The sequence below is a fragment of the Onychostoma macrolepis genome, chromosome 23 (assembly GCF_012432095.1).
Source record: "Onychostoma macrolepis isolate SWU-2019 chromosome 23, ASM1243209v1, whole genome shotgun sequence".
NCBI lineage: Eukaryota > Metazoa > Chordata > Actinopteri > Cypriniformes > Cyprinidae > Onychostoma > Onychostoma macrolepis.
In genome coordinates this window covers 25329799-25354986 of record NC_081177.1, presented here as the reverse complement: position 1 = coordinate 25354986, position 25188 = coordinate 25329799, and the positions used below count along the sequence as shown (strand labels likewise).

At 37.5% G+C, this 25188-nt stretch overlaps 1 protein-coding gene across 1 annotated transcript in view; it reads right to left on the bottom strand.

Moving 5' to 3' along the window:
• The window catches only part of LOC131531560 (ankyrin repeat and SAM domain-containing protein 1A), a 102814-nt gene that overhangs the window by 16860 nt on the left and 60766 nt on the right, over positions 1 to 25188 (bottom strand). Inside the window, exons 13-15 of the mRNA XM_058762395.1 lie at positions 22699 to 23198; positions 9838 to 9907; positions 5450 to 5757 (exon numbers count right to left, since the gene is read on the bottom strand). Of these exons, the coding sequence (XP_058618378.1) occupies positions 5450 to 5757; positions 9838 to 9907; positions 22699 to 23198 (878 nt within the window). The remainder of the gene's footprint in view (positions 1 to 5449; positions 5758 to 9837; positions 9908 to 22698; positions 23199 to 25188) is intronic.

The window sequence follows — 25188 nt, the reverse complement described above, 5'->3', positions numbered from 1 at the left end:
AAACATTTCACATTTTATTTATATAATACAAAATTAAAGACCAGCTAAGAAAAAAATAAATAAAGTGCTCTTAAATTTTATGACAAATGTAAATGTGAAGCAATAGACTGCAACAATTCACGATTAACTACTCATTCTTAAATATATTATATGAAATACAAAATTAATATCAAGTTAAAATGTTTCTTAAAAAAATGAAACAAAAAAACAACAACCATATTTTAAGGATGCACAAATAATTGATTTATAGCCAATGCGATCAACTAACTGTGAAACGTGCTGATTATAGCATTCCATTTAAATGCACTCCTGATGTGTAAAAAAAAATCCAAAAAGTTTGGAGATTTTTTAATATTTTTTATTTTATTTCGAAAGAAATCTTGTTTCGAAAGAATTACTGTTAAAAACAGTAATACTGTAAATATTACAAATTAAAAGATCTATTTATCTGTCTGTCTGTTTATTATCAATGTTGAAAACAAAATGTGTTTTTTGTGGTAACCATTTTTTCAGCAGTTTTTGATTAATGTAAAGTTTATATTTGAAACGGAAATCTTTTGCAGTATTATAAATGTCTCTACTGTCACTTTTTATCAATTTAATGCAAATTTTCTGAACAAAAGTATTAAATTTATTTAAATTTTTTTTTATTAAAAACAAAATCTTACCACGCATGTAACTAAGTAAATACACAATACTGTATACATATGCAAAAAGATCTATCACTTTAAAAATGTGACCCTGGAGCATAAAATCAGTCTTAAGTCGCTGGGGTATATTTGTATAATAGCCAAAAATACATTGTATGGGCCAAAATTATAGATTTTTCTTTTATGCCAAAAATCATTAGGATATTAAGTAAAGATCATATTCCGTGAAGATATTTTGTAAATTTACTACTGTAAATATATCAAAACGTCGTTTTTGATTAGTAATATTCATTGCTAAGAATTCATTTGGACAACTTTAAAGGCGATTTTCTCAATATTTAGATTTTTTTGCACCCTCAGATTCCAGATTTTCAAATAGTTGTATCTCGGCCAAATATTGTCTGATCATAACAAACCACACATCAATGGAAAGCTTATTTATTCTGGAAATCTCAATTTCGAAAAATTGACACTTAAGACTGGTTTTGTGGTCCAGGGTCACAAATGATAAACAAAAATCTAGTTACAAAATAAAAAAAAATTAAAAAATAGTTACAATACAATTAATTTGCAATCACATTTCTGGTGTTTGCTGTTAAATTACCTGTTTCTCCACAGTCTCTCTCTCTTGCGCACACACAGGTTTCCATGTTTTATGAGGATATTCCATAGACGTAATAGTTTTTATATTGTACAAACTGTATTTTCTATCCCTTACCCTAAACCTACCCCTCACACAAAACTTTCTGCAGTTTTAGATTTTCAAAACACTTAATTCTGTATGATTTATAAGATGTTTTCCTCATGGGGACCAAAAACCATGTACCCACATGGTCAAAATTTACTGGTAATACTATCTTTATGGGGGAATTTGGTCCCCATAATGTATGGGAAAACCAGGACGACACACACACACACTCACTCAGGCTACAGATGCAGCTGGTACAGGTGGTGATATCTGATCATGATACCAGCTCTGTTCTCTGGCCGGTCAATCTGAAGTACTATTCACTGACCCCAAACGTAAAGCTAATTCAACTTCTCACCCTCCCTTTGAGTGACTTTGTAAGTTGGTTGCACACGGGGTCAGTGGTGAGGAGAATGCCAACATCCTCCGGCCCTTAGACTTCTGCAGCATTATATTTTTAGGTTTTTCTTGCACCAAAAACAGTAATTCAGTTGTTGCTATTGTACCTTTAAGACGTCTGTATGTAAATGCATTGTTCTGATAGGCCAACCTTTCTGTATGTGAAAATATGAATATAAAATCACACTGTATATCCTCAATAGGCTGAAAAAATATTGAGAAACAATTCTCATTTATTTAAACTTCCGTTTCACTCCCTTTCCAAAAACACTACATAAACTACGTCGTTCTCACATGTATGACACAAACATACATCAGACAGCAAATTACAATTCCTATCTATCTATCTATCTATCTATCTATATCTATATATATATACAAAAGTCACAAAGAAAGATCATTAGTTTTTTTGAACTAACAAATACTGTTATATGAATAAGTTAGTAAATAAACTGTTGCAGGTCTCACAAACATATGAACATATATAGGAATGGTTCCTAGTTCATTTTAAACCAGACATAACTATAAATTGACTTTCGGCTCACGGCTCTGAATGATTCAATCAATGAGAGTCCGATTCAAACTGACCAGCGAGAATCTTTTTGACTGATGCATTAAAAAGAACTAGGCTCATGAGAGTAATTTTTTTCATCAGCTGGCCCAAGTTGTCAGCTAATGGCAGCCTACAAGATAATATCTGAGGAAAAAAAAATATATTGACATGCATAAAACCTTCCAGACTGTCATCAAAGGTAACTAGATTTTAAATTATTGCCATAAACATTTTGTTGCATTAGCAACCATTAAAGTCGCCACCTGGAGCCCTGTCTTCTTATAATATAGTGAGGAGAATTCTGGAAACTAAGAGGAAAAAGAAAAGGGTGGAAAATATACAAAAGAAATAAAACATGTTTATGCATGTCAAAAAGCCAAGCTTCCTGCACCAGCATTATCTGAGAGAGAACATATACTCAATCCTCCACTCTGACATGAAAAACAGAGTCAGAGCACAGAAAGATGAAGTCTTCATCTCCAAAAAGCACTGGGGAGGAAGTGGAAAAAAGACACAAAGACGGGAAGGAGCTTTACAGTGATGTTCAAAGCGTTCTGCAGCTATTAAACACATCGACAGCTCAAGATGCTAAACCCGCTGAGCTATTAAAATAGTCATGTGAAAAATGCCTGCCTCTTTCCAATCAGCTCACTGTAAAAAAGACTGACCTTTTTTGAAATTTCAAACGCATGGAGATGAAATTGAGGCTTTTGCTTAAGAAGCTCAATGCGGCTGGGATACAGTATGATAGGTACAGACCACCATATAAACAAATCTAAGCTGAATTCATTCCAATTCACTCCACTAAGACATTCAGAGTTAAGTATGTAAGAGAGTACAGCAGAACGGTCCAGCCAAGATTTATTAATCCTGCATATATAAATCAGAACAAGTCCACAAATGCAATCAGGCAAGGCAATCTGAATGCAGCAGAGAGACTGGACTCCTGTATCAGTAGAAGTGCTATTGTGGAGTTGTGCTGAACACTCAAATCCAAAGGACGTATTATGCGATTATGTGACTGCATCATGCCACGCCACTGATTTGGAGTACAGTGTCACATCATGAGTCACCTAACTGAATAAAAAAAAAAAAAAAAAAAGGAAACATATATATACATATATATGCATACTGAAAGTAATCTCTTCTGCTTACCAAGGCTGTATTTATTTAAATCAAAAAAACATTAACTGCAGTCTATTGATGAAAAAAAAAAAAAAAAATTTCTACTTAAATATATTTTAAAATGCAATTTATTTCTGTAATGGAAAGCTGAATTTTCAGCATCATTACTCCAGTCTTCAGTGTCATATGATCCTTCAGAAATCATTATAATATGCTGATTTAATAACATTTATTATTATCAGTGTTAAAAAACAGCTGTGCTGCTTAATATTTTGAGGAATTTTTTTTTTTTTTTTTTAAGTCTTTGATGAACAGAAAATTCTAAAGAACAGCATGTATTTGACTTTTGAAAAATGAGAAATGTCACCTTTATTTGAAATTAATGTGTTGTTGCTGGGTAAAGGTATTGATTTCTTAAAAATGAATGAATTAATAGTAAAGTATTTAAAATAAAGTGTGTACAAGATGTGTATACTTTTTTTTCGGATATCAAATTTGCTTAGAAAAATTGTATAATTGTATTGGTATCACTATCAACTACTTTATGCATCAGTGCTAAACTGGGCTTCAGAGTCATTACAAATAGTTAACCAAGCATTAATGGATTGTAGCTTGATATTGCATTTTTCTATCTATGTAAGTACATCTAGAATGATGTTTTGAAGGATCTGCAGAGATGGACGATGCATCAGGACAATGCACACACACACTCAACTATTGCTGACCAGCTTGGCTATAAAACCTTCATTACTCCTGCAATGAGGTGGCGCTCGGCGTGGAACAGAGGGCGACCAGGGACCCGTCTGTATCTCTGATTTACAACACACATCTCGCCTCCCTCAGCCAGCTGAGGCTTTCAACCGCATCACCATCAATTCTCATTACCTCACATGGTAAAAACAACACAACCCCTTAAAAGGCATCAGGCTTCTTTCATAAAGCCTCATGGGCTTCTCAGTCTGGTGAAGAACCTGTTTGTGGGCCATGTCCCAATATATGAATCCTCAAAAGAGCTTCTTTAGTGTAACCAATTGCAACTATATTTATACACTATTTAAGAAAAGACTGTTATAATCTGCTTAAGAAAATGTGTTCGAGTTCTGGATGCCCAAGTCTCGAAAGATCTCAATGCCAGTCTATGATATCCTACTCCCTAGATATGACTTGAGTCTGATTTCAAAGAAAACTTTCAGCTTCTTGTATCTTCCACCAGGTGGAATTCATCAAAAGAGTCACTTAGAAAAGTATTAGCTTACCTTTACTCCAAAAAGAAAAAAAAAGAAAAAAGATTTGAGTTATCATTCTTGGTGTTGAAACTTGGTGCCTTAGCAAGCACCAAAAAAAAATAAAACACATTCTTTATTGAGATTGTCAAAACCTATTTTCCAGAGGCTAGTGTTTTTATAAACTTTGGCTGTCTATAGTGTGCAGTTATCAGAAGTGATTGAGCTCTGTCTAAATCAAACTACCACTTAGCATCCAATCTCATAACAACGTCCTAATTAGGTTGTTAATGATTGATCATTCAGAGCCTGGATAAAGACCAGGACATCCGCCTTGATTAAGTGCCTATTTTTGCTATGGCAAATCATGTTAAGACCAAAGAACGCTCACTGCTCATTGGACCTCCCAGCTTAAGAAGAATGCTGACAGTTCTGCTGCTGCTGCTACAGAAGTTCACTTGTCTGCAGGTTCGCTCTGCTACGGCAGCAGACTTGTAAACACTTAATGCTTATTTATTCAAGGAACTAGAAAACTCTCTTTCTGCATGTTTGAATGAAGGCAACATCAGAGTTACTGGCCAAGATCCATAAGCACCAGAATATCAAAACTGGCATGCCAAACATACAAAAGCTCTTTGATGTAATAAGTAATGTGTGATCATTTTCTTAAAGACAATCAGATTTGATAAAAAAAAAAAAAAAAGGATAAGGCATAGAAAAAACTGTAGGTAGTACAGTACAGTAGGGTACAGGTAGAGTAGCAAAGTAAAATGCTTTTATTGTAGGAGACAACTAGGTAGGAGTTACTCACCATGAACCGCAGGTCGTCGAAGCCGTTGAGCAGTAGCTTGCTCTCATACTGCGGAAGGCCTATATGCTCCAACCAATCCCCAACTGGCTGTTCAAGCAGCCTCCCGGATCCACCTGCAGACAGAGGAAGGCGCTTGAGCAGCGAGAAACCATTAAGACGGTAGCATCGGCACTCGGAGGAAGAGACGTGGCACTGCCACATCATCCTCGGCCAACAGTGCCGAGAGCACAAACACCAGGACGGCAGAGGCGACAGGATCCCGGCTGAGAGGTGTGGTCGCTCCCACAGCAGGGGCGAAACCACGCTAGCTAAAAATTAAGTTTGCTGTAGCTGAATTTGGAAAGAAGATTGGGCCCAACGTTGGGACTGATCACAGATTTAGACTCCACATTATGTCTCTGTTGAATCAATTTACATTTGAGAGGTTACTATGAAGTACAACTGGGTGCCAAGACCAGCAATTATCAAAGTTTCCATTTGAGCCCAGAAATCGCCCTATGAATCAAAGGTTTGATTTCACAACCCAAAAAGTCACAGAAGACAATGTGCACCATTGTAATCAATCCAGTTAATAATCCCAAACAGGCTAGCTCCTGGAAATGTGAGTTTGTAGATCCACCTTTGCAAGTCCTAATTGACTGGGGTGTTTAATGAGGAAGAGCACAGTAGAGGATCAGACGATTGAAAGTTGGTATTCCCCTCATAGGTGTCCATGTGGAGGTAGATGCACAAGTAAACTTCTCAAACAGTCATTACTCCCAAGCAATGTCTACCGATCCCTTAAACTAATGCCGAAAACGTCACAATCTCCTGATCTCCTAAGAGTGACAAAAAATTGCTATGGGACTCTGCCGTAAGCCTGGAAACTCTTAACTTGCGTACTGCACTCCTCATGCAAATGAACTTCTAATCCAATCTCTATGATAGCGCTACTTAAAAGCCAGGCAGGATTGCATGGCTTGCATTGCACAAAGTCACTCTGTGATTCTCAGGATCAAAAGGTACACGAGATGTAGGCAAAGAGCAAAAAAAGCTTCTGAGTCTTCGCTCAAACAAACCTCTTGATATCAACTTTATTCCAAAACAAGAATGTCTGACTTTGATTAAATTCAGATGCAGAAGACGGCAAAAAATGTAAGCCTCACCAATAAACGCCAGTGTAATCAAAACCGAATTAAAAGCAAAAGCGAATGGAAAAACCAATGAGAAGTAGTATCCACCCGAGTCATTCAACTTAATCCGAGACACCCAACTGCAAAAGTACAAGACTTGCTTTTCCAACACGACAAAGTCTCCCAGAGTCCGGCAGAAGTCCAAACAGAGAATGTGGGTGCTCGTCCCACATCAGTCAATCCTCAGAGTACATTGCAGACATATCGTTATCCCTCTAGTTCCTCGAGACATCGTGACTGCTGTTGAATTAGTAACGCAAGGTCAGTGGGGTGTTTGCTTGCTCCAGAGAATGCCGGTAAAACTTGACACACTTGCGGTGCGGACAAGTCTGGATGTTGTAAGAAAAGCAGCAGCAATCCGAAGGTGCGGTCTCCTTGTTCAACCGGACGCTGTCAATTCTGCTCTGCAGCGCTCCTGCTCCGTCTCCTCCTTTCTCTCCCTCGCTCCTGCTCCCCCTCCCTCTCCCTGTCTCCTCCCCTCCCTGCCTCGCTCTCTCTTCCCCTAAAAGAAAATGCGGGCCTGCTGTCCATTATCTAAGAACTCATCAAACCTTTGTCCCGTTCATTGACCCAACTGGGACCATTACTCTTTCGTCAGAGTATTGTTGACTATGGTAACAATATTAGAGGCATCGATTAAAGAAACAAAGCTTAATAGTGTTTACCCAGAAAGCAAAGCATAAACAGAGGCATATGCAGAGCTTCTAGGCTGGAGGACGTAGCTATGGGTTTATTGCCAAGCTGCAGGGCAGTTCTTCTTCTAATTCCCCTGACACTCATGCATGTTAATATTTTAGCACCTTTATCCACATACACAGAAACAAAGCGGCAAAACTCTGCCAACAATCCTGTTGCAGGAGTTTATTAATGAAATACTGTGTTGTTGATGTGACAAATGCATTTTAAAGGAATTGCAAAACCACCAGTTACAGAGTTCTCCAGTGGTATTAGAAAAGGCAAGCCAAGTCAAAGTTCTGTAGTGCTCTAAAGATGATACATTTTCACACTTTAGATTCTAAAAAAGCATTATGACTAGCTAAATGGTACAAGTGTACCAATATTAGCATGCCAGAGTGTTCTCTGAGGTATTTAGATGGTGGTTTGCTGGCTTTGAACAAAACATCACCAGATTTAATTTCCCATTTTATTGCTTATCCAAACATCTTAAAGCGGAGTTCTTGGAATAAAAGCACCGCTCCTCAACAAGCCACATGATTTATGGTATCATTTATATCAAAAGCACAAACAGTGCAGGGCCTTCGCAGTATAATACTTTGTTTACAGTTTTATTCAAATTTCTAACGTCAGTCCGAGCAAAAGTAATAAATGCTGGCTTTAGTAAGCACCACTAATAAAATTAAAAACCAAGAGTCATGTCCAAGTAGGATGCCCGCAGGAAACAGGAAATGAGGTCAGAGGCAGTGCCATGTGACCAAGGACAGAGAAAGGACTGGTCCTCTAGCAAGGCTTTGCACTTATATGGGCCAATGAACCCAGTTGGAACACAAAGGCCTCTTGCAGAGACACACACCACTTGAAATGGTGTTTACAGGTTTTAAGATACACTGATGTGAGAAGGGTGCTCTATTCACGGCTTACAGCAGCTTTCCCATCCACTTTTGCAGGAGTTGCCAAACGGGAGCGAATGGTACAGCAAGCGTGACGGCCCCTCTGGTCTCGATTGCTGTAGTTTGGTTAATTCCAGAGGAAAGTCAATAAGCTGCCTCCATACAGAACAAGGTCATGCATCACCAAGGCGGAATCGTCAAGCGTCTCAGCGTCCATTGATTTAACTCTCAAGTGTCCCCTCGTCCTTCAACGGCACACTGGGATTTCTCATTCTCCATTTAAAGAGCCAGCCAACCTCATTTCCTCTGTTCACTAATGTAACTCTTCTGGACTTGGCCTTCGTCTTTCTCTTGCCCATCAATAGGTTATTGAGTTTCATTGCTGGATTGCTTGGTCAGGTCTCATTTCATAGGGGAGCCAATGCGAAGGCAGATCCTCATTTAAAACGTTCAATCCAGGAAGACACTTGATGGTCAGCTACAACTAGGAGGACAAAGCTTTGAGAACAATGAGAAGTAAATGAACAAAAACAAAACATTCTTTCTTCTCTTCTCAATTAAAGACAATCTTCTTGATTGTGACATGTCGAATACTGTTTCCGGGTCCAAGTTTCTACTCCGTTTCAAGTGAGAGTGCCATCTCAACAGCCATTTATAAGCTCAATTCATTTATAGCACAAGCTTTTGGGGTCATGATTTTTCAGTAGTATTTACAGAGCGCCATGAGTGCATCCTTGTACTGTTGGATGCTTTTGCTTTTTGAAGGAGCATTTGGACTTGGAAATGACAGCACATGATGTTAGACTTATCATCCAGATAGATTTATTTATTAAATGGCTCTCTGGAATACTTGACTCTGATTGGTCAGTCCCAACATTCTGAGGTGTGTTATTCCACAACAACAACACACTCATCTCATCTGGGTATTTGAGGTCAGCGCTTCTTTCACATCTCTCATATCTAGGTTTGCAAAGGGGTGGAAAATTTCCGGAAACTTTCCAAAAATTCCCAAAAGACTCCAAAATTTCCAAAATGTAATGGAAATGTCCACCTTTTTGCAACTCTACTCATTTCACACCGCCACACAGTCTCGTGTCATTTCGAAAGCATCTGCCATCATCTTGCGCCTTAGATATTGACTGTATTTACTGTAAAATGAAACCGGAGGACTTAATATAACAGTATGAATAGTAGGCATGTGGTAATATTGTTACAGTCTCCTTTAAGAATATTACAATTCAGAACGGTTATTATGTACACTATAATGGATGTAGGATAATAAATAGGGATGCGCCATTCCAGTACTGCTATTTTCTGCCAGATCAGTATCGGTCAGACAGGGCTGATCCAAATCCAATATTGTGAATACTATTCTGTTACTGTTAAGCCGCACAAAAGGCATAAATGCATTATAAAGCACAACAAAGCTTTTGTGCACCTTTAATTATAAGCTGACAATTATTTTCATGTTTTTGCCAATAACTGATAATGGCCGATATCTTAAAAACTAATAAAAAAAAACAACATCATTTTGGCAACTCTACATAATAATGTACAAATAACATTTGATATTCATTTTGAGATTTTCTAAAGATCAGAATGGAAAAGTGTTATTTATTTTAAACAACAACAACAAAAAAAGATGTACCTGTGGCAGGGCACTCCTGGTCTTTGGAGAAGTCGATGCCGGCTCCAATAAGGGTCATGATCTTCTCAATCTGTAAGCAAAATACAAACACAGTGAAACCAAATGAAGACACTAACCACAGTGCAGTGTGAAAAAAGCAGCTGCGATTTATGTTAAAACTTTGCATTTATTAGCAGACGAAGCAGTAATGCAGCAACAAATCCGACTGAGAAAACACCATCTATCATCCCAAGGTTATAAGAATCATGCACAATGCAAATAAGAAACAGCAAAATATTTGGTTGCACCAGTCCTGACCAATACAGGTCACAGGTGAACTGAGTGTCAACGACCCAAGTGTAACCATGAAAGACAATCTAGAGTCCAAAAACCCAAGGAAGTAAACACCAAGACATACAGGTAAACTTGTAAACATGCAGGAGAACAAGAGAACAACATGTCCAGGATGTCATTTCATATAGTCACTATCATCAATCACTAGTCTAACCAGTTAAATGTCAGACTACAAGACATCGTCTGAAAAGATATAAGGGTAAAAGTAGGAGTTCTGCCTTGCATCTGAATATATCAATGCAATTTAGCCAAGCAGGACATTTCTGAAAGTTAGCAAAGTCTAATGACATGTAAGCAACTCTTCACTTGGAGTCAGCATTCATTGATCATGACGTCCACACCCTTCAGTGATTGACAGACTGCTGCGGTAACTGAAAGGACACTGATTACATAACATCAGCACAGTCTGGGTTGTCATTTTAGTGTAGAAATTCATTAATTCAAATCACAAAAAATAAATTCAATAACATCAAAAGCAGGCCATATCCGAGTCAGTGAGATTAAGATCCGTCTTTAGCAGTTGATGAATCTACTGATGTGTGGAAGCAGCTCCTAATTCTTCAGTACAAAAGTGGAGTTATGTAATATGAAGACAATGGAGGAGGTGACGAGACATTTAAAAATGACGCACAGAAATTCTTTTAATTGGGGGATAATGCATCTGTGTGGTTGATATTAAACACTGGCAGAAATGTGAAAAATAATGAACTATGAGTTAGTAAAAGAAAACGGTTCATTTTAAGTGACAGCAAAGCTGCCGAGCAATAGCTTATCCAAAGTAGCGAAGACAAAAAGACACGGTAGACAGAAAAAGGAGAGAGAGCTTGAATCCTGGAACCACCTCTAAAAAAGGCTGGCCGAGAGAGAGCTGCGAGAAGACTCTGACAAGGTTTCCAAACTTTTAGTGACAGACAAATATTGAACCGAATAAATCATGAAAATGAAGTTATATCATTATTGACTCATCCTTGTGTCGTTCCAAACCTGTATGACTGACTTTCTTCAATGGAACACAAAAGAAGATATTCTGAAGAATGTTCGTGCTGCTCTCCTCCATACCATAAGCATATGGTAAACTTTTTCAGTGAGTGATGACTTTAATTTTGCTCTGTTTTTTCACACAAAACTATAATATGACTTCAGAAAATCATATGGGCAACTTTTTCTACTTTTAACATACTTTTATTTACTTATAGGTATGGAAAAGAACAGCATGAACATTCTGAACATCTCCTCTTGTCTCACACAGAATAAAAAGACATGCTGGATTGGAACGTCACAATGTATTAACATTTTGAATGAGCTTTTATTTAGCTTCTATTGATTTCTAATTTCATTTCAAGTTTTAGTATTTTTTTAATTTTATTTTATATTTCAATATAGCTTGCTTTATTTATTTAATACATTTTTAGCAATTTATTTCAGCTAGCTGCCAAGGCAACTTTATTAAAAATTTATAATAACATTAAATGTTTTTCATCTAATATTTAAATTAACAAAAATAATTTTTAATAGTTTTAGTTAAAGCAATAGTTCACCCAAAAAGTTTGAAGAATGTTGGTAGCCAAACACTTTTGGTTCCCATTGACTTCCATTGTATGGTCAAAAAATACAAAGGAAGTCAATGGTAACCAAAACTGTTTGGTTATCAACATGATTCAAAATATCTTCGTTTCACAGAAGAAAGTCATACATGTTTGAAAAGACAACAGTGGTGATAATGACAGAATTTCCATTTTTGGGTGAACCTTTTCTTTAACTTTAACAACAATGGAAAGTTATAAGTCAATAATGACATAAGTACACCTCCATTTAAGTTTGCTATCAGTAATATCTGCGTAGAAGGTTTGGTTCTGCAGAATCTGTAATAACCAGAGAGCAGAGGAACAGCAGACGTGGACAAGAAGCCAGAGGGACGTGTGGAGGGTCTTACTCTTTGGGGCGGCCGCTGTCTCCATGGAATAGAGAGGGAATGCCTCTGTCTCTGCAGGGAGAAAACCAACTTCTGTTCAATTGCTATTTTTTGCTTAAAGGGAGAACAAAGTGTGACCCTTGACAATGGCACAATTGAGAAACCCTTTAATACAGTTAATGGGAACTAAATATAAACGTGACCTCCAGGTTGGTTTGACACCTCAATGACCGTTTTTCCAGGAATAAACCCTTTGAAGATGCACAAACACTTGAATGGCTGTCAAAAAAAATGAATAGTCTGGGAAAGAGGAAAAGCTTTGATCCCGGCGCTCTGGCTCCATGTACTACAGGAGAGTGTTTCTGATTTAAGGATAAGCTGTGTGAAGTTTTCTCATTCCAGTCTCATCCAGAATCCATCAGAAGGCAGACGAGTCATCAGTTATGTCTGACATCTCTCTGTCCCACAGCACAGTTTTCTCATTTTCAATATACAGTGCATCTGCTAGAGCGCTCACCGCACATGAACGGATATTCACTTCCTGTCTTTTACAAAATTTCACACCGTTATTGCTAGTGATCAAACGATACGAGTTTGTCAAAGATGGCTAAAATAATGCTAACATATATGTAGCAATAAAGCGTCAGTATTAATCAGGCCATACTGACTTCACCTTGATTGATAAAGAGAAATCTAGTGACTTAAAATATGTTAATTTATGAACTATGAATATGTTATTTATTGACACTGGGAGTCTTATTTTCTGTCCTGAATAATGCAAAATTCTGTGCAGTGGGTTTTAAATATGACACGGCGTGTGGAAAACATCAAAATATGGAATAAACAAGCATATACGGGACAGGAAAGTGTAGAACCTGTGAAAGACGACTGCTGATGCAACATTTAAATAAAGCTTTGACTTTTTAACTAGATTTCAGTAGCAAACCCCAACTCTTTGTCACAAATGCTTCGCCTCTTGTTTGAAATGCAAAGTCTCTCATATTTATCTACATCAGAATGCTTCAATATAATCAGTGTGTCTGCTGACCTTATCACACAATTGGAAATTAAGATGAATAACGAACTGATGTCTATGTCAGCTAGTGATATATTTCACTGCAGATAAATGCATAAGTATAATTAGCCAGGGCAAATGTTACATGAACACTTATATAACTGGGTGAATCAAGAACATATCCAGATCATGTTTCACCACAAAATTGAAAGAAAGACATACATTTGATTTAGATTTTTTTGGGATGATTCAGTTTTTGCATTGTGACACTGAAAACTAAGCACATTTAACCCATAAAATCTTATTTGATGCATGTACTGCATGTTTTTATTGTATGGATTTATTAAAGAAGTGTCTCATTCCTGTTCCCCCAAGCATAAGTCATAATATAAGCTGTGATTAAGAAAACAAAAGAAGAAAACTAATGGAGCCATCTAGAGGCAATTCAACACCAATGCCGGTCCAAATGTGATATGACAGCTTCCTAAAATCAGAAAAAAAAAAAAAATTCTCTCAAGTGTAGCTTCAGAAAACAAACCTGAGCTTACTTGAGCTTTCTCAAGCATCACTATCCTGTCATTATCTCTGACTCTCTAAACAGAGCCGGAGATCTCCAGAGGACGACTCCACAGGCTGACAGGTTTAAACTTAGTCCAGATGAACTGTGCTGCATGCAAATAAGGCAAAGCGTGTTATAATCACATATGCATTATGCACGGCTCAATTAATGAACCAAACTGAGAAATATTGCATGCTAAAGGAAATAAATGAGTGAATAAAGGCTAAATAATTAAATGCTTTCTGCATCAGCAAGAGAGCTTGCATCATACAGTATACTGCTTGTGTTTGCAAAACAGATCACCCCCACACACACACACACACACACACAAACACAAACACACACGCATCTAAAAATAACAAAATACTAGCTTTAAAGGGAATACAACAATAGAAGTGCACTGGTTGTAAAATAATGCTTCTCTGGGTCAGTGAGGGTGAGAAAAAGTCAGAATCTGCAAAATTCTGTGCATTAGGTTTTAATATGATAAAACATACTCAATCAAGCGGAGCAGTACCTTTCTGGTAGCAGAAAGTATGATCAAATTAGGCAAAATATTAAATAAAAATGCAAATAACAGAGCAGATCTTGTGAATGATGGCTGCAAACTGAACACTGAAAAAAGTAAATTTGAACTCTGACTGGTAACCAGAATGCAGCACCAAACCCCAACCAAGAGATTTATTTTTATCAGTATTATTATAGTTATTAGTCTTTTTTTTTTTTTTTTTGGCTTTCTGACACATTTATTAATAGGGATTGTAGTAATGGAAGGAATAGGGTGACCATCCATCCCACATTTTATGGGGCAGTCCCGAAACTGAGAGCTTTGTCCCGCATTTTAATTTTACCTATATATATTTTTTTTTTCCAAAAATTACAATACCACATAAAAAATAAAATAAAAATAAATAAATGTGGTAATTATACATTTTTTTTTTAAAAATGCGTTTGGTGTTTAAAAATCCATTTCTGCAGCCAAAATAACCAACACATTCATAAAGAGGGTATTCTCTCTCTATGACTTCAAAGTTTTGTTTGACAGTTATTTCCTTTTTGCTGTGAATATTTCATACTTATGAACATAATTATGTGTATCAGGATTTTGGACCAATGAGATTTCACTGATGAGCTACTGAGTACAATGTGAAATAAACAGAACTCAAAAATGCTACAAACTCAGAATTAAGTCAATCATATCTTACTGCACCTGGTTAAAACATTGATTAGGATGCATTATTAGAAACGTGACTATTTACTGTAACGAGAGTTTGTTGGTAAAGCTGCCTGTAGCTGTCAATAGTGCAGTTCAGAGAACCAGAGCTGACAGACACTAGTAGAGGGGTATTCGTTTAGTGAAGTGCTCCGCAGCCCATGAAATGTTAATGAAATGTTCTGTTTGATCTTCAGTCTGACACATTAGATGTGACTCATTGACATGCATGAAGAATACGGCTCACGTGGTTATCCTATAAAATAACTCCATCCCATGACCCACATCAAACCCACAAGGAGTAACAGAAAATACATAATTGAATACAAAACACAGATTTTGCTCAGCCTCTGAGCAGACCACTCTCAACCAATATAAAAAAAAATGTACTGAAAACACAATTCAGATTCCCATCAGCAGACCAGCAGGCTGCATTATTTGCACCTCAGTAAAGAAGATAAACCAAACCTGCGAGTCCGGCCTGTGATCCCCATGGGTTCAAAACACACACACACACACACACAACTAAACATTGTTATTGATTCTCAGGGTCTGTAGTCAGTTTCTTGAGATAATGCAGAGAGCGATTCATTGTGAAGGGCCGGTAAGGGCCTCTTCATGGTAAACAGCTCAAACAATAGTGGAGTCAAAGGCCGCGGAGGAGTCACAGGTCGACAGCTGAAGTATAGCCGAGCCGTGGGGTGCATACGGGGAGGACTGTGTGTTTCTGGCCCTCTTCAGAATAGATAACCGCTGTGCCACTACAAAGACTCCAGGCATCTGGCAAGGCTGGCATGGGCAAACAAAAGGGCAAAAGGACTAAGACCAAGTGGCAAGAACCAGTCACAAAAGAGCCAAGCTGCCATCCATTCAACAAGTCCAGACTCCTGCCAAGACAGGTGCCAGTCGACCCAGAGCCATTCAGATCGCTTCAGTGCAGAAGAGCCTTTTTCTGTAAACGATGTTACATCACAAACACTGGCAAAAAGTCTTCTGGCACAACAAAGCAGAAATCTTGTTTACGGAAGGCTGTTTCATGTGCTAATCGCTTAAATGCACCTAATTGGTGAGTTTAGGGCAATTAAAATTGTAGCAAGCAATGGTAAATCTTAGTTGTATTCTGAACTGTTGAAATTTGTAAAAGATTAGAGACATCTATTAAAGGCAAACACTAGAAAAAAAGTTTCCAGGCACAACAAATGAAAATATATTTCGTATGACAATCTTTGAAGCATGCAAAACTAGTTTTACAATTTGTAGCAAGTTTAGAAATGCGAATGTAAATCACAGAAAACACTGGTGTTAAAGTGTTCTGTCAAAACAAATGGAAACCTTAAATCTTCAAACTCATAAGTTTCAGAAAGTTTCAAATCCCTAGCAAACATGGGCAAAAACATTTTGGCACAACAAACAGAAAATCTAATTTATACAAATCATTTTGCATGCTAATTGATAAAGCATGTGAAATTGGTCTTAAAATTTGTAGCAAGTTTACAAATGCGAATGTAAATCACAGAAAACACTGGTGTTAAAGTGTTCTGTCAAAACAAATGGAAACCTTAAATCTTCAAACTCATAAGTTTCAGAAAGTTTCAAATCCCTAGCAAACATGGGCAAAAACATTTTGGCACAACAAAGCAGAAATCTTGTTTACGGAAGGCTGTTTCATGTGCTAATCGCTTAAATGCACCTAATTGGTGAGTTTAGGGCAATTAAAATTGTAGCAAGCAATGGTAAATCTTAGTTGTATTCTGAACTGTTGAAATTTGTAAAAGATTAGAGACATCTATTAAAGGCAAACACTAGAAAAAAAGTTTCCAGGCACAACAAATGAAAATATATTTCGTATGACAATCTTTGAAGCATGCAAAACTAGTTTTACAATTTGTAGCAAGTTTAGAAATGCGAATGTGAATCACAGAAAACACTGGTGTTAAAGTGTTTTGTCAAAACAAATGGAAACCTTAAATCTTCAAACTCATAAGTTTCAGAAAGTTTCAAATCCCTAGCAAACATGGGCAAAAACATTTTGGCACAACAAACAGAAAATCTAATTTATACAAATCATTTTGCATGCTAATTGATAAAGCATGTGAAATTGGTCTTAAAATTTGTAGCAAGTTTACAAATATGAAATAAAATCACAGCAAACCAAAAAGGTTTTTTTGTCCTTATTTACAAAGCTATTGTTGCATGCTAGTCGTCAAAATATTTGTCTCACAAATTGTATAACGTTTAAGGATAAAAAATATATATATATAAACACTGGGGGAAAACTGGCATAACAAACAACAAATCTAAATTTACACAAGTCTAATTTACACACACAAAAAAAAAAAAAAAAACTGTTCATGCACAACAACAACAAAAACGGTTTTGTTTGGTAATTATGCTTAAATATGTTCTTACAGTCTGTAAAAGGTTTAGAGAAATAAATCAAATCACCAAACACTGTGTTTTGTCAGAAAGAAACATTAATTAAATTAAATTAAAAATGTAAATAAATAAATAAAAAAGAAAAGAAAGTCACAAAAAAATGATGAGCGTCAACTATTGAGTAAAATCTCCCAGTAAAAACAAATTGACCAAAACAACTGCTGGAAGAGAAAAGATCTGTGAAGATGCCAACGGCATCATTCTTGCTAAGTTTTCCAATACATCCATCTCTCCAGAGCCGAATATGCTCTTGGATCCTCCCAAGACATTCACCACTGAGAATTTGTGGACGTCAGCGTTAAATCCCATGTACACGATAACCGTTTTAAAAACAACGTCATCATGCGTTCAAAGCAGCTGATAGGTAGAAAACAACCGCACTCACAAACGCTGGTCGGGTGGCAGCCATTGGGCCGGAACGGGACGGCGGAGGGACGAATGCATAGACGTACGACTCACTCGTTTAACTCCCTCGAGCTGACTGCATCTCCGCATCCAGACCAGACCTCCCCTTCCTAAACTTGCTGGCCCATACAGAGAGCTTCCCACACTGTCTAATCCTGGGACGGACCAACCCCCTGCCACACACACACACCCTCATGCAAGTCAAAATCTCCTTTGTATAAAAAATTAGACTGTGTAAGATTGTGTGTGTGTGCGAGGAAGAACACACACACACACACACACACACACACAGAGACAGAGGGAAAGTGATGGGTGTTGTGCGTTCCTGCACCCACACGCTGTCACTCAGGGCAGCGAAGTGTCCCGGACCAGCCAGCCGTGACCGCTGGGGGAGGAGAAAGAGAGAAACAGACAGAAAACAGACAAGAGAAATGATGACAGACTGCTGTTTGGACATTAGGGACTGCAGGACTGACTGTCCAAACACAGAGACAACATATGGATAGAAATTCTGCTGCGACAGGCAGAAGACAGAGAAGACGCTTATCATGTTGATTTAAAGTCAACATGAAACATTTGCAATCATTTTACATCTGAGATTTGAAGTATTTCAGAGTGAAATAAGATACTGAATGACACATTTTTAAAGTAGAGAGAGATTTGTTTTTTTACCATCGGGAATTGTTTGGAGCATAACAAATTAACGTTTCTCCTAGAAAGTAAAACTTTTTGGATATAATGGGGGAAAAAAGATTTTAAATTAGTAGGGGGTACAATTTAAATTTAAATTAGTAAATTAGTAGGGAGTAAATTGGTAAATTGTTTTATTTTTTCTTAAATTTCCATTTTTCACCCACATTTAATTTTTCAATTACAATTTAATGATTGAATTAAATTTTCATAATTTGTAGTTAAAAGCATGTCTAATTAATTGAAATCATGAAACTATTTACTAAACGTTTATTTTCATTTAATTTTTTTCTTCTCAAATTCTGTGTCTTCCGTTTAATTCTTCTGAATTCCACATTGCTGGTTTAATTAAAATATAATTATCAAAAATCATGTCTAATTAATTGAATTCCATGAAATGTCAAATTTCTTCAGAAATTCTGCATTGTCTGTTTTATTTATTTATTTATTACATTTTTGGATTTATCATTTAAATACAAATGTATTAAAAATAGCAGTAATGAAATGAACATTAACAATTTAAGAAATCTTAAAATTAAAAGTTCCTCTTAATTTTGAGCAAACACAAGTACATGTGATGCACAACAGAGGTTTACTGTTAATATTAACACATGGAAGAAACAATTTGCGAATTTCCTTTAAAAAAAAAAAAGAACATTTCATATCATGTAAATTCATATGCATATGATAATGTTACACGGCAAAGTTTAAAAATAACTTTGAATCCAAGATTTTCAATGTAGACTTTGGATCCCCAATGTACTAAGAAAGTGAATTTTGATTTCATGATGACTCCATCAGTTGATTCCATCATTTGCCATAAATCAAGCAATCGCTGAGGCTCCTCTATAAAAGCGTGTTCATTAAAAGCACAAATCCAATGGGAGCAAAGCAAATTAAGCTTCATGATTCACTCTGGGTGCTTAGTTCACTGCTGCAACTCACTGAAGCAGCAAACAAACAGTTCTGCAAATTCACCTGCTCTCTCACGTACACACCAGACTCAACCCGAAGCTTTCACAAGCTGCAGGACCTTCAATCACAACTGCTACAGTTTACCTTTACAAGAAAACAATCAATTACTGTCATCACAAAACACTACTTCTGTTACTTTAGACAGACAGACAGATACATAGTTAGAGACAGATAGACCAACAGACAGACAGACAGACAGACGTAGTTAGAGACAGATAGACAAAAAGACAGACAGACAGACAGACAGACAGACAAATACGTAGTTAGAGACAGATAGACAAAAAGACAGACAGACAGACAGACAGACAAATACGTAGTTAGAGACAGATAGACAAAAAGACAGACAGACAGACAAATACGTAGTTAGAGACAGATAGACCAACAGACAGACAGACAGACAAATACGTAGTTAGAGACAGATAGACCAACAGACAGACAGACGGACATACGGAAGGACAGACAAACACATAGTTGGAGACAGATAGACCAACAGACAGACATACGGACAGACAGACATATAGACCAACAGACAGACAGACGGACATACGGAAGGACAGACAGACAGACAGACAGACAAACACATAGTTGGAGACAGATAGACCAACAGACAGACAGACAGACATACGGACAGACAGACAGATAGACCAACAGACAGACAGAGAGACAGATAGATAGATAGATTGATTCATTCCAGCAGAGGGCAGGAGAGAGTAACAAACATGGACACAGAGTATGAAAGGAACAGAGACAGTGTGTTTTATAATGACTCTTCACACTGGAAAAATTCCACACAAATCTCAAATGCTTGGCTCACAAGCAACAGAAACATGCTGAACAGTGTGAGAGACAGAAAGGGAGCAGAAGAGAAGAGAAAGAGAATGAAAAGATAAGAAAATTGAAAAACAGACACAGAACTGGTCGACAAATGAAGAAAACAAAACTGTTATCAGCAGGTGAGTTTTCTCTGCTCCCTGACCTCTCGTCATTTCACATCCAATGTCTCCGAACAGAAAGCAGAAACACCACAGGTGTTGCTACAACATACTATTTCCAGACTAAATTGTTATTGTTAGAGGACATGTCTCCTGACCCACTGAGTAAGGTTATCCACATCGTGATAAGGTCATGAAAAAGACAAAATTGGAAAAAATAAAAATAAAAATGGACACAGCATTGACATTAAGAAAAGCGAAAAAAAGAGTTTAAAAGTATAATACAATTTCACTTTTTAACTTTGTTACACTACGAACAAAAGACACTTTCTACAAAAAGGCTAAAACAGGGCTTAAAGACTTTTCTTTCCTTTCCAACAAACGGTTAGTGAATGGAGGTAAATTCATGTCAGACCATGAATCAATAATTAAAACACAGTTCTTACTAATATTAACTGAATATCAATGGAATTGAATAATTTCAACAGATTACGCCAAATACTTGATGGGTTTCAACTAGCTACTTTTCATGTTAGGTCAATTTTGTGTGTTAAAATTAAAAAAAAAAAAAAAAAAGTCAAACATATGGAAGCCCACTGAATAAAAAATAAAATAAAACTTTATCTCACAATTCTGACTTTTTTCTTGCAATTCTGACTTTTTCTGACAAACTCACAATTATGGGAAATAAAGTCGTAATTAAAAAAAATTGTGAATTGTGAGATAAAAAGTCGCAATTACCATGTTTTGTTGATTATTTAGTGTCGGAAACAGGCTTTCATACAAACATGTCTAAAGCATCAAGACGAAAACAAAAATCCGATACTTCTCAGCAATTCATCTGCGCACTTGAGTGTGTTGCGCAACAGTCTTCCATTACCTGCGACCGTCTCGCCTGTAAGACAGAGTGTGATGGAAACTGCACGAGTCCCTCTCTGTGTTTGTATCCAATGTCTAGATCTTCAGATTGAAGCCAAAGCAATGGTAATACAGGACGCTTAACTCTGATTGGATTACAGACATTTCCTTTGATATTTTTCTCAAAGAAATGGACATGTAATCTTTAAAGGAATGTTCCATGCTGAGTTAAGCTTAATCAACAGCATAAACTGCATTTAGGGTTAAAAACTTACAATGGAAGTGTCCAGAAGGTTTACGTAGCCACTTACATTAATTCTTCTGTTAAAAAAAGCGTGTTATTAACCAAACTGTCACTTTTGTGGTGGGACTACTGTTCTAAGCATGAGGCTTGTCGTGCACCTAAACATAGCAGATGGCTTTTGTTTAGACTGTTTCTGGCTGTTTTTCATCATCTGACATCATGAACATATGCAGACAGACCACAGGAAGAAGACAAGCTTATGTTCTTCTGCAGATTCAAGACAATAGTCTGGCAGACTACCTGCTCAGCTCCACGTAAACAAGTAATTTATAGCACCTCCTTCCTTGGAAGCATCCATGCTTGGACACTGTGTGAAATTTACCTGGTTTACAGGTGTTAATAACAATGGTGTCACAACAATGTTGAAAAACTGAAAATAACGTAAATACCAAAGACAAGGTACATTGAAGCCAAAGCATTCCTTTAACACTCCCAGAAATGTACCGCTGTGAGGTCTATGGAAAGAATTCCTGTTTCAAATTCCAGAAAAATTATCAGACAACATCAGATCTTAAACTAGAAAAGAGGATGCTTGTATGAACCTGATTTTGCATGCACATTTCCCATTAAGTCACTACGCAATAAGAAACGACAGACTGAAAGGTCACCATTTACCATTAATTTCCTGCATCTCATAAATTTTCCCAACGGACTCCAGCTACTAACATCTGTGCCATTACTAACAGATTCTGTGAATTGCATCAGGTTTGATCACTTGCAATTAAAGATTTACTTTCAGTGATGAATCCAAATGAAAAATTATATATCATTATATGATGTTTTTAAATGCAAATGTAAAAATGAAACAACTTCTAGAATATTGTATAATATTTTATATTGTAGGCTGAAACATTTTTTTAAGTACTGAATATTATTTTAGTAATAGCTTTGTGAACCTAAAAGTTCCTCAGATGCAACCAACCAACCTATTTTGCAAAACAAATGTTCCTAAACTATGATCTTTACGAATAATGAATTATTATAGAATAATAATCTTTCAATAAACCTCAAACTGACTTTAGTCTAAAGTGAACTCTCCAGTATGCAACAACAAGAAAGTGCTAAAGAATACACAACTAAAGACAAATTTGTTTTCTGCTCATTTTCTCTTTCAGCCAATGGCATTTAAACATTTTTGGTGTTCGAGGTTCCGATTTATTCCTATTCAGTTTTGTTTGTGTACAATGCAAGAAGAACAGTACATCCAGGCCACAAGGGGGAGCTCTTACCTCGTCCCATTCTGAAGTGAACGAAGGTGATTTTTCCAGTCTTCTCTTGGTGGTGCTACAGTTGGACACTGACTCACTTCGGCCGCCCAACCCCGTCTCTTCCTCACCGGGTGGGGACACCAGCAAGTCGGAGTCGGACTTCGAAAGGCTACGCGCCAGCTTGAGATCGCCCGGCGGAGGCATCCTTCTCGTCAGCGGAGGATCGCGGGCCGGTGAGTTGTTTTTCGACGAATCCCGTGGCTCTTTGTTGACCGTGGCGTAGATGGCTTTTGGGTCAGTGTCCTGGAGAATGGTTTCCATGGTGACCGCCGATTTGGGATGGGGAAGGGGGGCGGAGCTGGCAGATGTCGAAGTGCTGGAAGCCTCGCCGGACTTCACTCCAGAGGACGGCAGTCTGAACGCTTCTTCCCGACAGTCGACCACCGGCGAGGAACCGTGAAGCAGACCAGTGAACTGCTCAGGAACGGCAGCGCTTGTATCCTGACTGTGCGATGAGCTCTCTGTCAAGAGAACAGAGGAGAGAGTGAGAGAGTTACAAACGAACTGTGGAGCTGTATCTAGACCAGATAACATGAAACCGCCCACTCCACTACTGTCCAGTGCCTGAAACAGATCTGTTTTTGTTTTCTGACTGGAAAAGGGAGGGAGAAAAAAATGCAGAAAGAAAGAAAGAAAGTTGGGCTCACCAATTCCAAAGTGCCTGTGTTAAAAAATTCCAAGCGCTGGCTATGAGCAGCAGACTTTTCTCCATAGAGATCTGTTTGTGACTTGCTTGTTCTATTCCCTGTTTCTCTCTCTCTCGCTGTCGCACTGCTAACAAGCAGACAGCTTTATAAGGCTTGCTTCCAGAGAAGTTATGCCTCACTAAGGATTCCCTTCATTATGAGTGGCAAGCTTGAAACAGGATACCACAGAGATGACTGTGAAAGAAACACACGCACTCTCTCTTTCTCACAAACACCACTTTGCCACACCGTTATGCGTTGGGTTCTTAAAAATTAAATCCCTGCTTTGTGATTATGAAAAACCCTTCTCCCAGAACAGCACACTTACAGATCTCTTCTTACACTCTCTCTCTGGCCTAAAACGTACTATAGGCAAGTACATTAATACTTCTATGCAAGCTCGATTTCAAAGAGAGTTGCATTCTCAGCGTCGCCACAGGGGGCGCTACAGCGTACATTAGCGAAATAGTTTTCTGCACTCACTTTTCTCTTTTAGGACAATTACTGTAATGCTGGAGGAAAACTTGATCTTGCTGAACAAAGTTATTGTTATATACAGTATACATTTTATGAATATTCCTACTTCCCTAATATATAGCAGGTGAAAAACATCTGAACTCAAAGTATATAAACGTTGTCAGAAAAAAAAAATAAAGTGCAGTTATTGTTGTACCCCTAAAGGTAAAATTTTTGCACATTTTTTCTGAAAGTGAACAGTAGGCGATAAGTACCCCTTTGGCCAACTATTTCCAGCAACATTCTGAAGTGTGCATTTGATGGACAGTTTACCTCCTGTGGAGCGACACAAGCGATGCCTATATGACAGTAGGTGCGTTACCATTACAGATTTGCGCAAAACTTGCAATATTTTATATATGTTGATTTAAAAAAAAACTATTGCGAAATGACGGCGTATCCATTATTTTTAATTGAAGGAAAGCTGCTTCTGAAACAAGCCACAGCGCAGCTGGTATAAACACAAGCATTGACTAGGAGTGGCCGCAATCAGCATCCGGTGGCCGTTATACTTGAAAGTGGCCATGTATGAAGTGTTAATTGGAGGTTATAGTACATTAAAAAAATCATCATGTGACTTAAGTACGCCAGGTGACCTGTAAATGAGAAAAAACTGTTTCCATTGCAGTTTTGCAAAATATTCCTTTTTTGAATTGCCTGAAAAACCACTTAAAAACGTACGTGCGAAGTTTTTGTGAAATTGACATGTTTGCATTGGCCATATTTTCAATTTGCACAATTTGAAGGGTAATGGAATCGCAGTTAAATGACAACATGGCGGGTGTAGTATGTCCGAATTTCATTCATATTAATCATGTTCCTACTATTTAGAGCATGCTTTTTTTTAAAAGCACAAAGTTCTTCATTAAATATAGGAGCTACTCAGAACATATGTGATTTTGCAGCTAGACAGACATTTAGGAAACTCTATCTCCCCCTTTAGGACTGGGGTTTACTATCGCTACAGAAACGCAAGCATGTATAGGGGGACTGTGCAATTGCAATTTGTTGGCCCACATTCACGTCTGTTCCACGTGTGCTCATGCATAGATGGCTTCAGGTGAGAATGTCGAATGAACTACAAGAACAAACACTCCAAGTGTATATTTCCAAATGCGACAAGTGAAAAACACTTGTCTGGTTCGGTTCTCTTCTGTATATGCACTGCACTTGCCTGAAACGTCTCCTCTGGCAAACACACACATACAGACCAAGAGATAAATCCAACCCCAGGTCCGTGATACGAGCC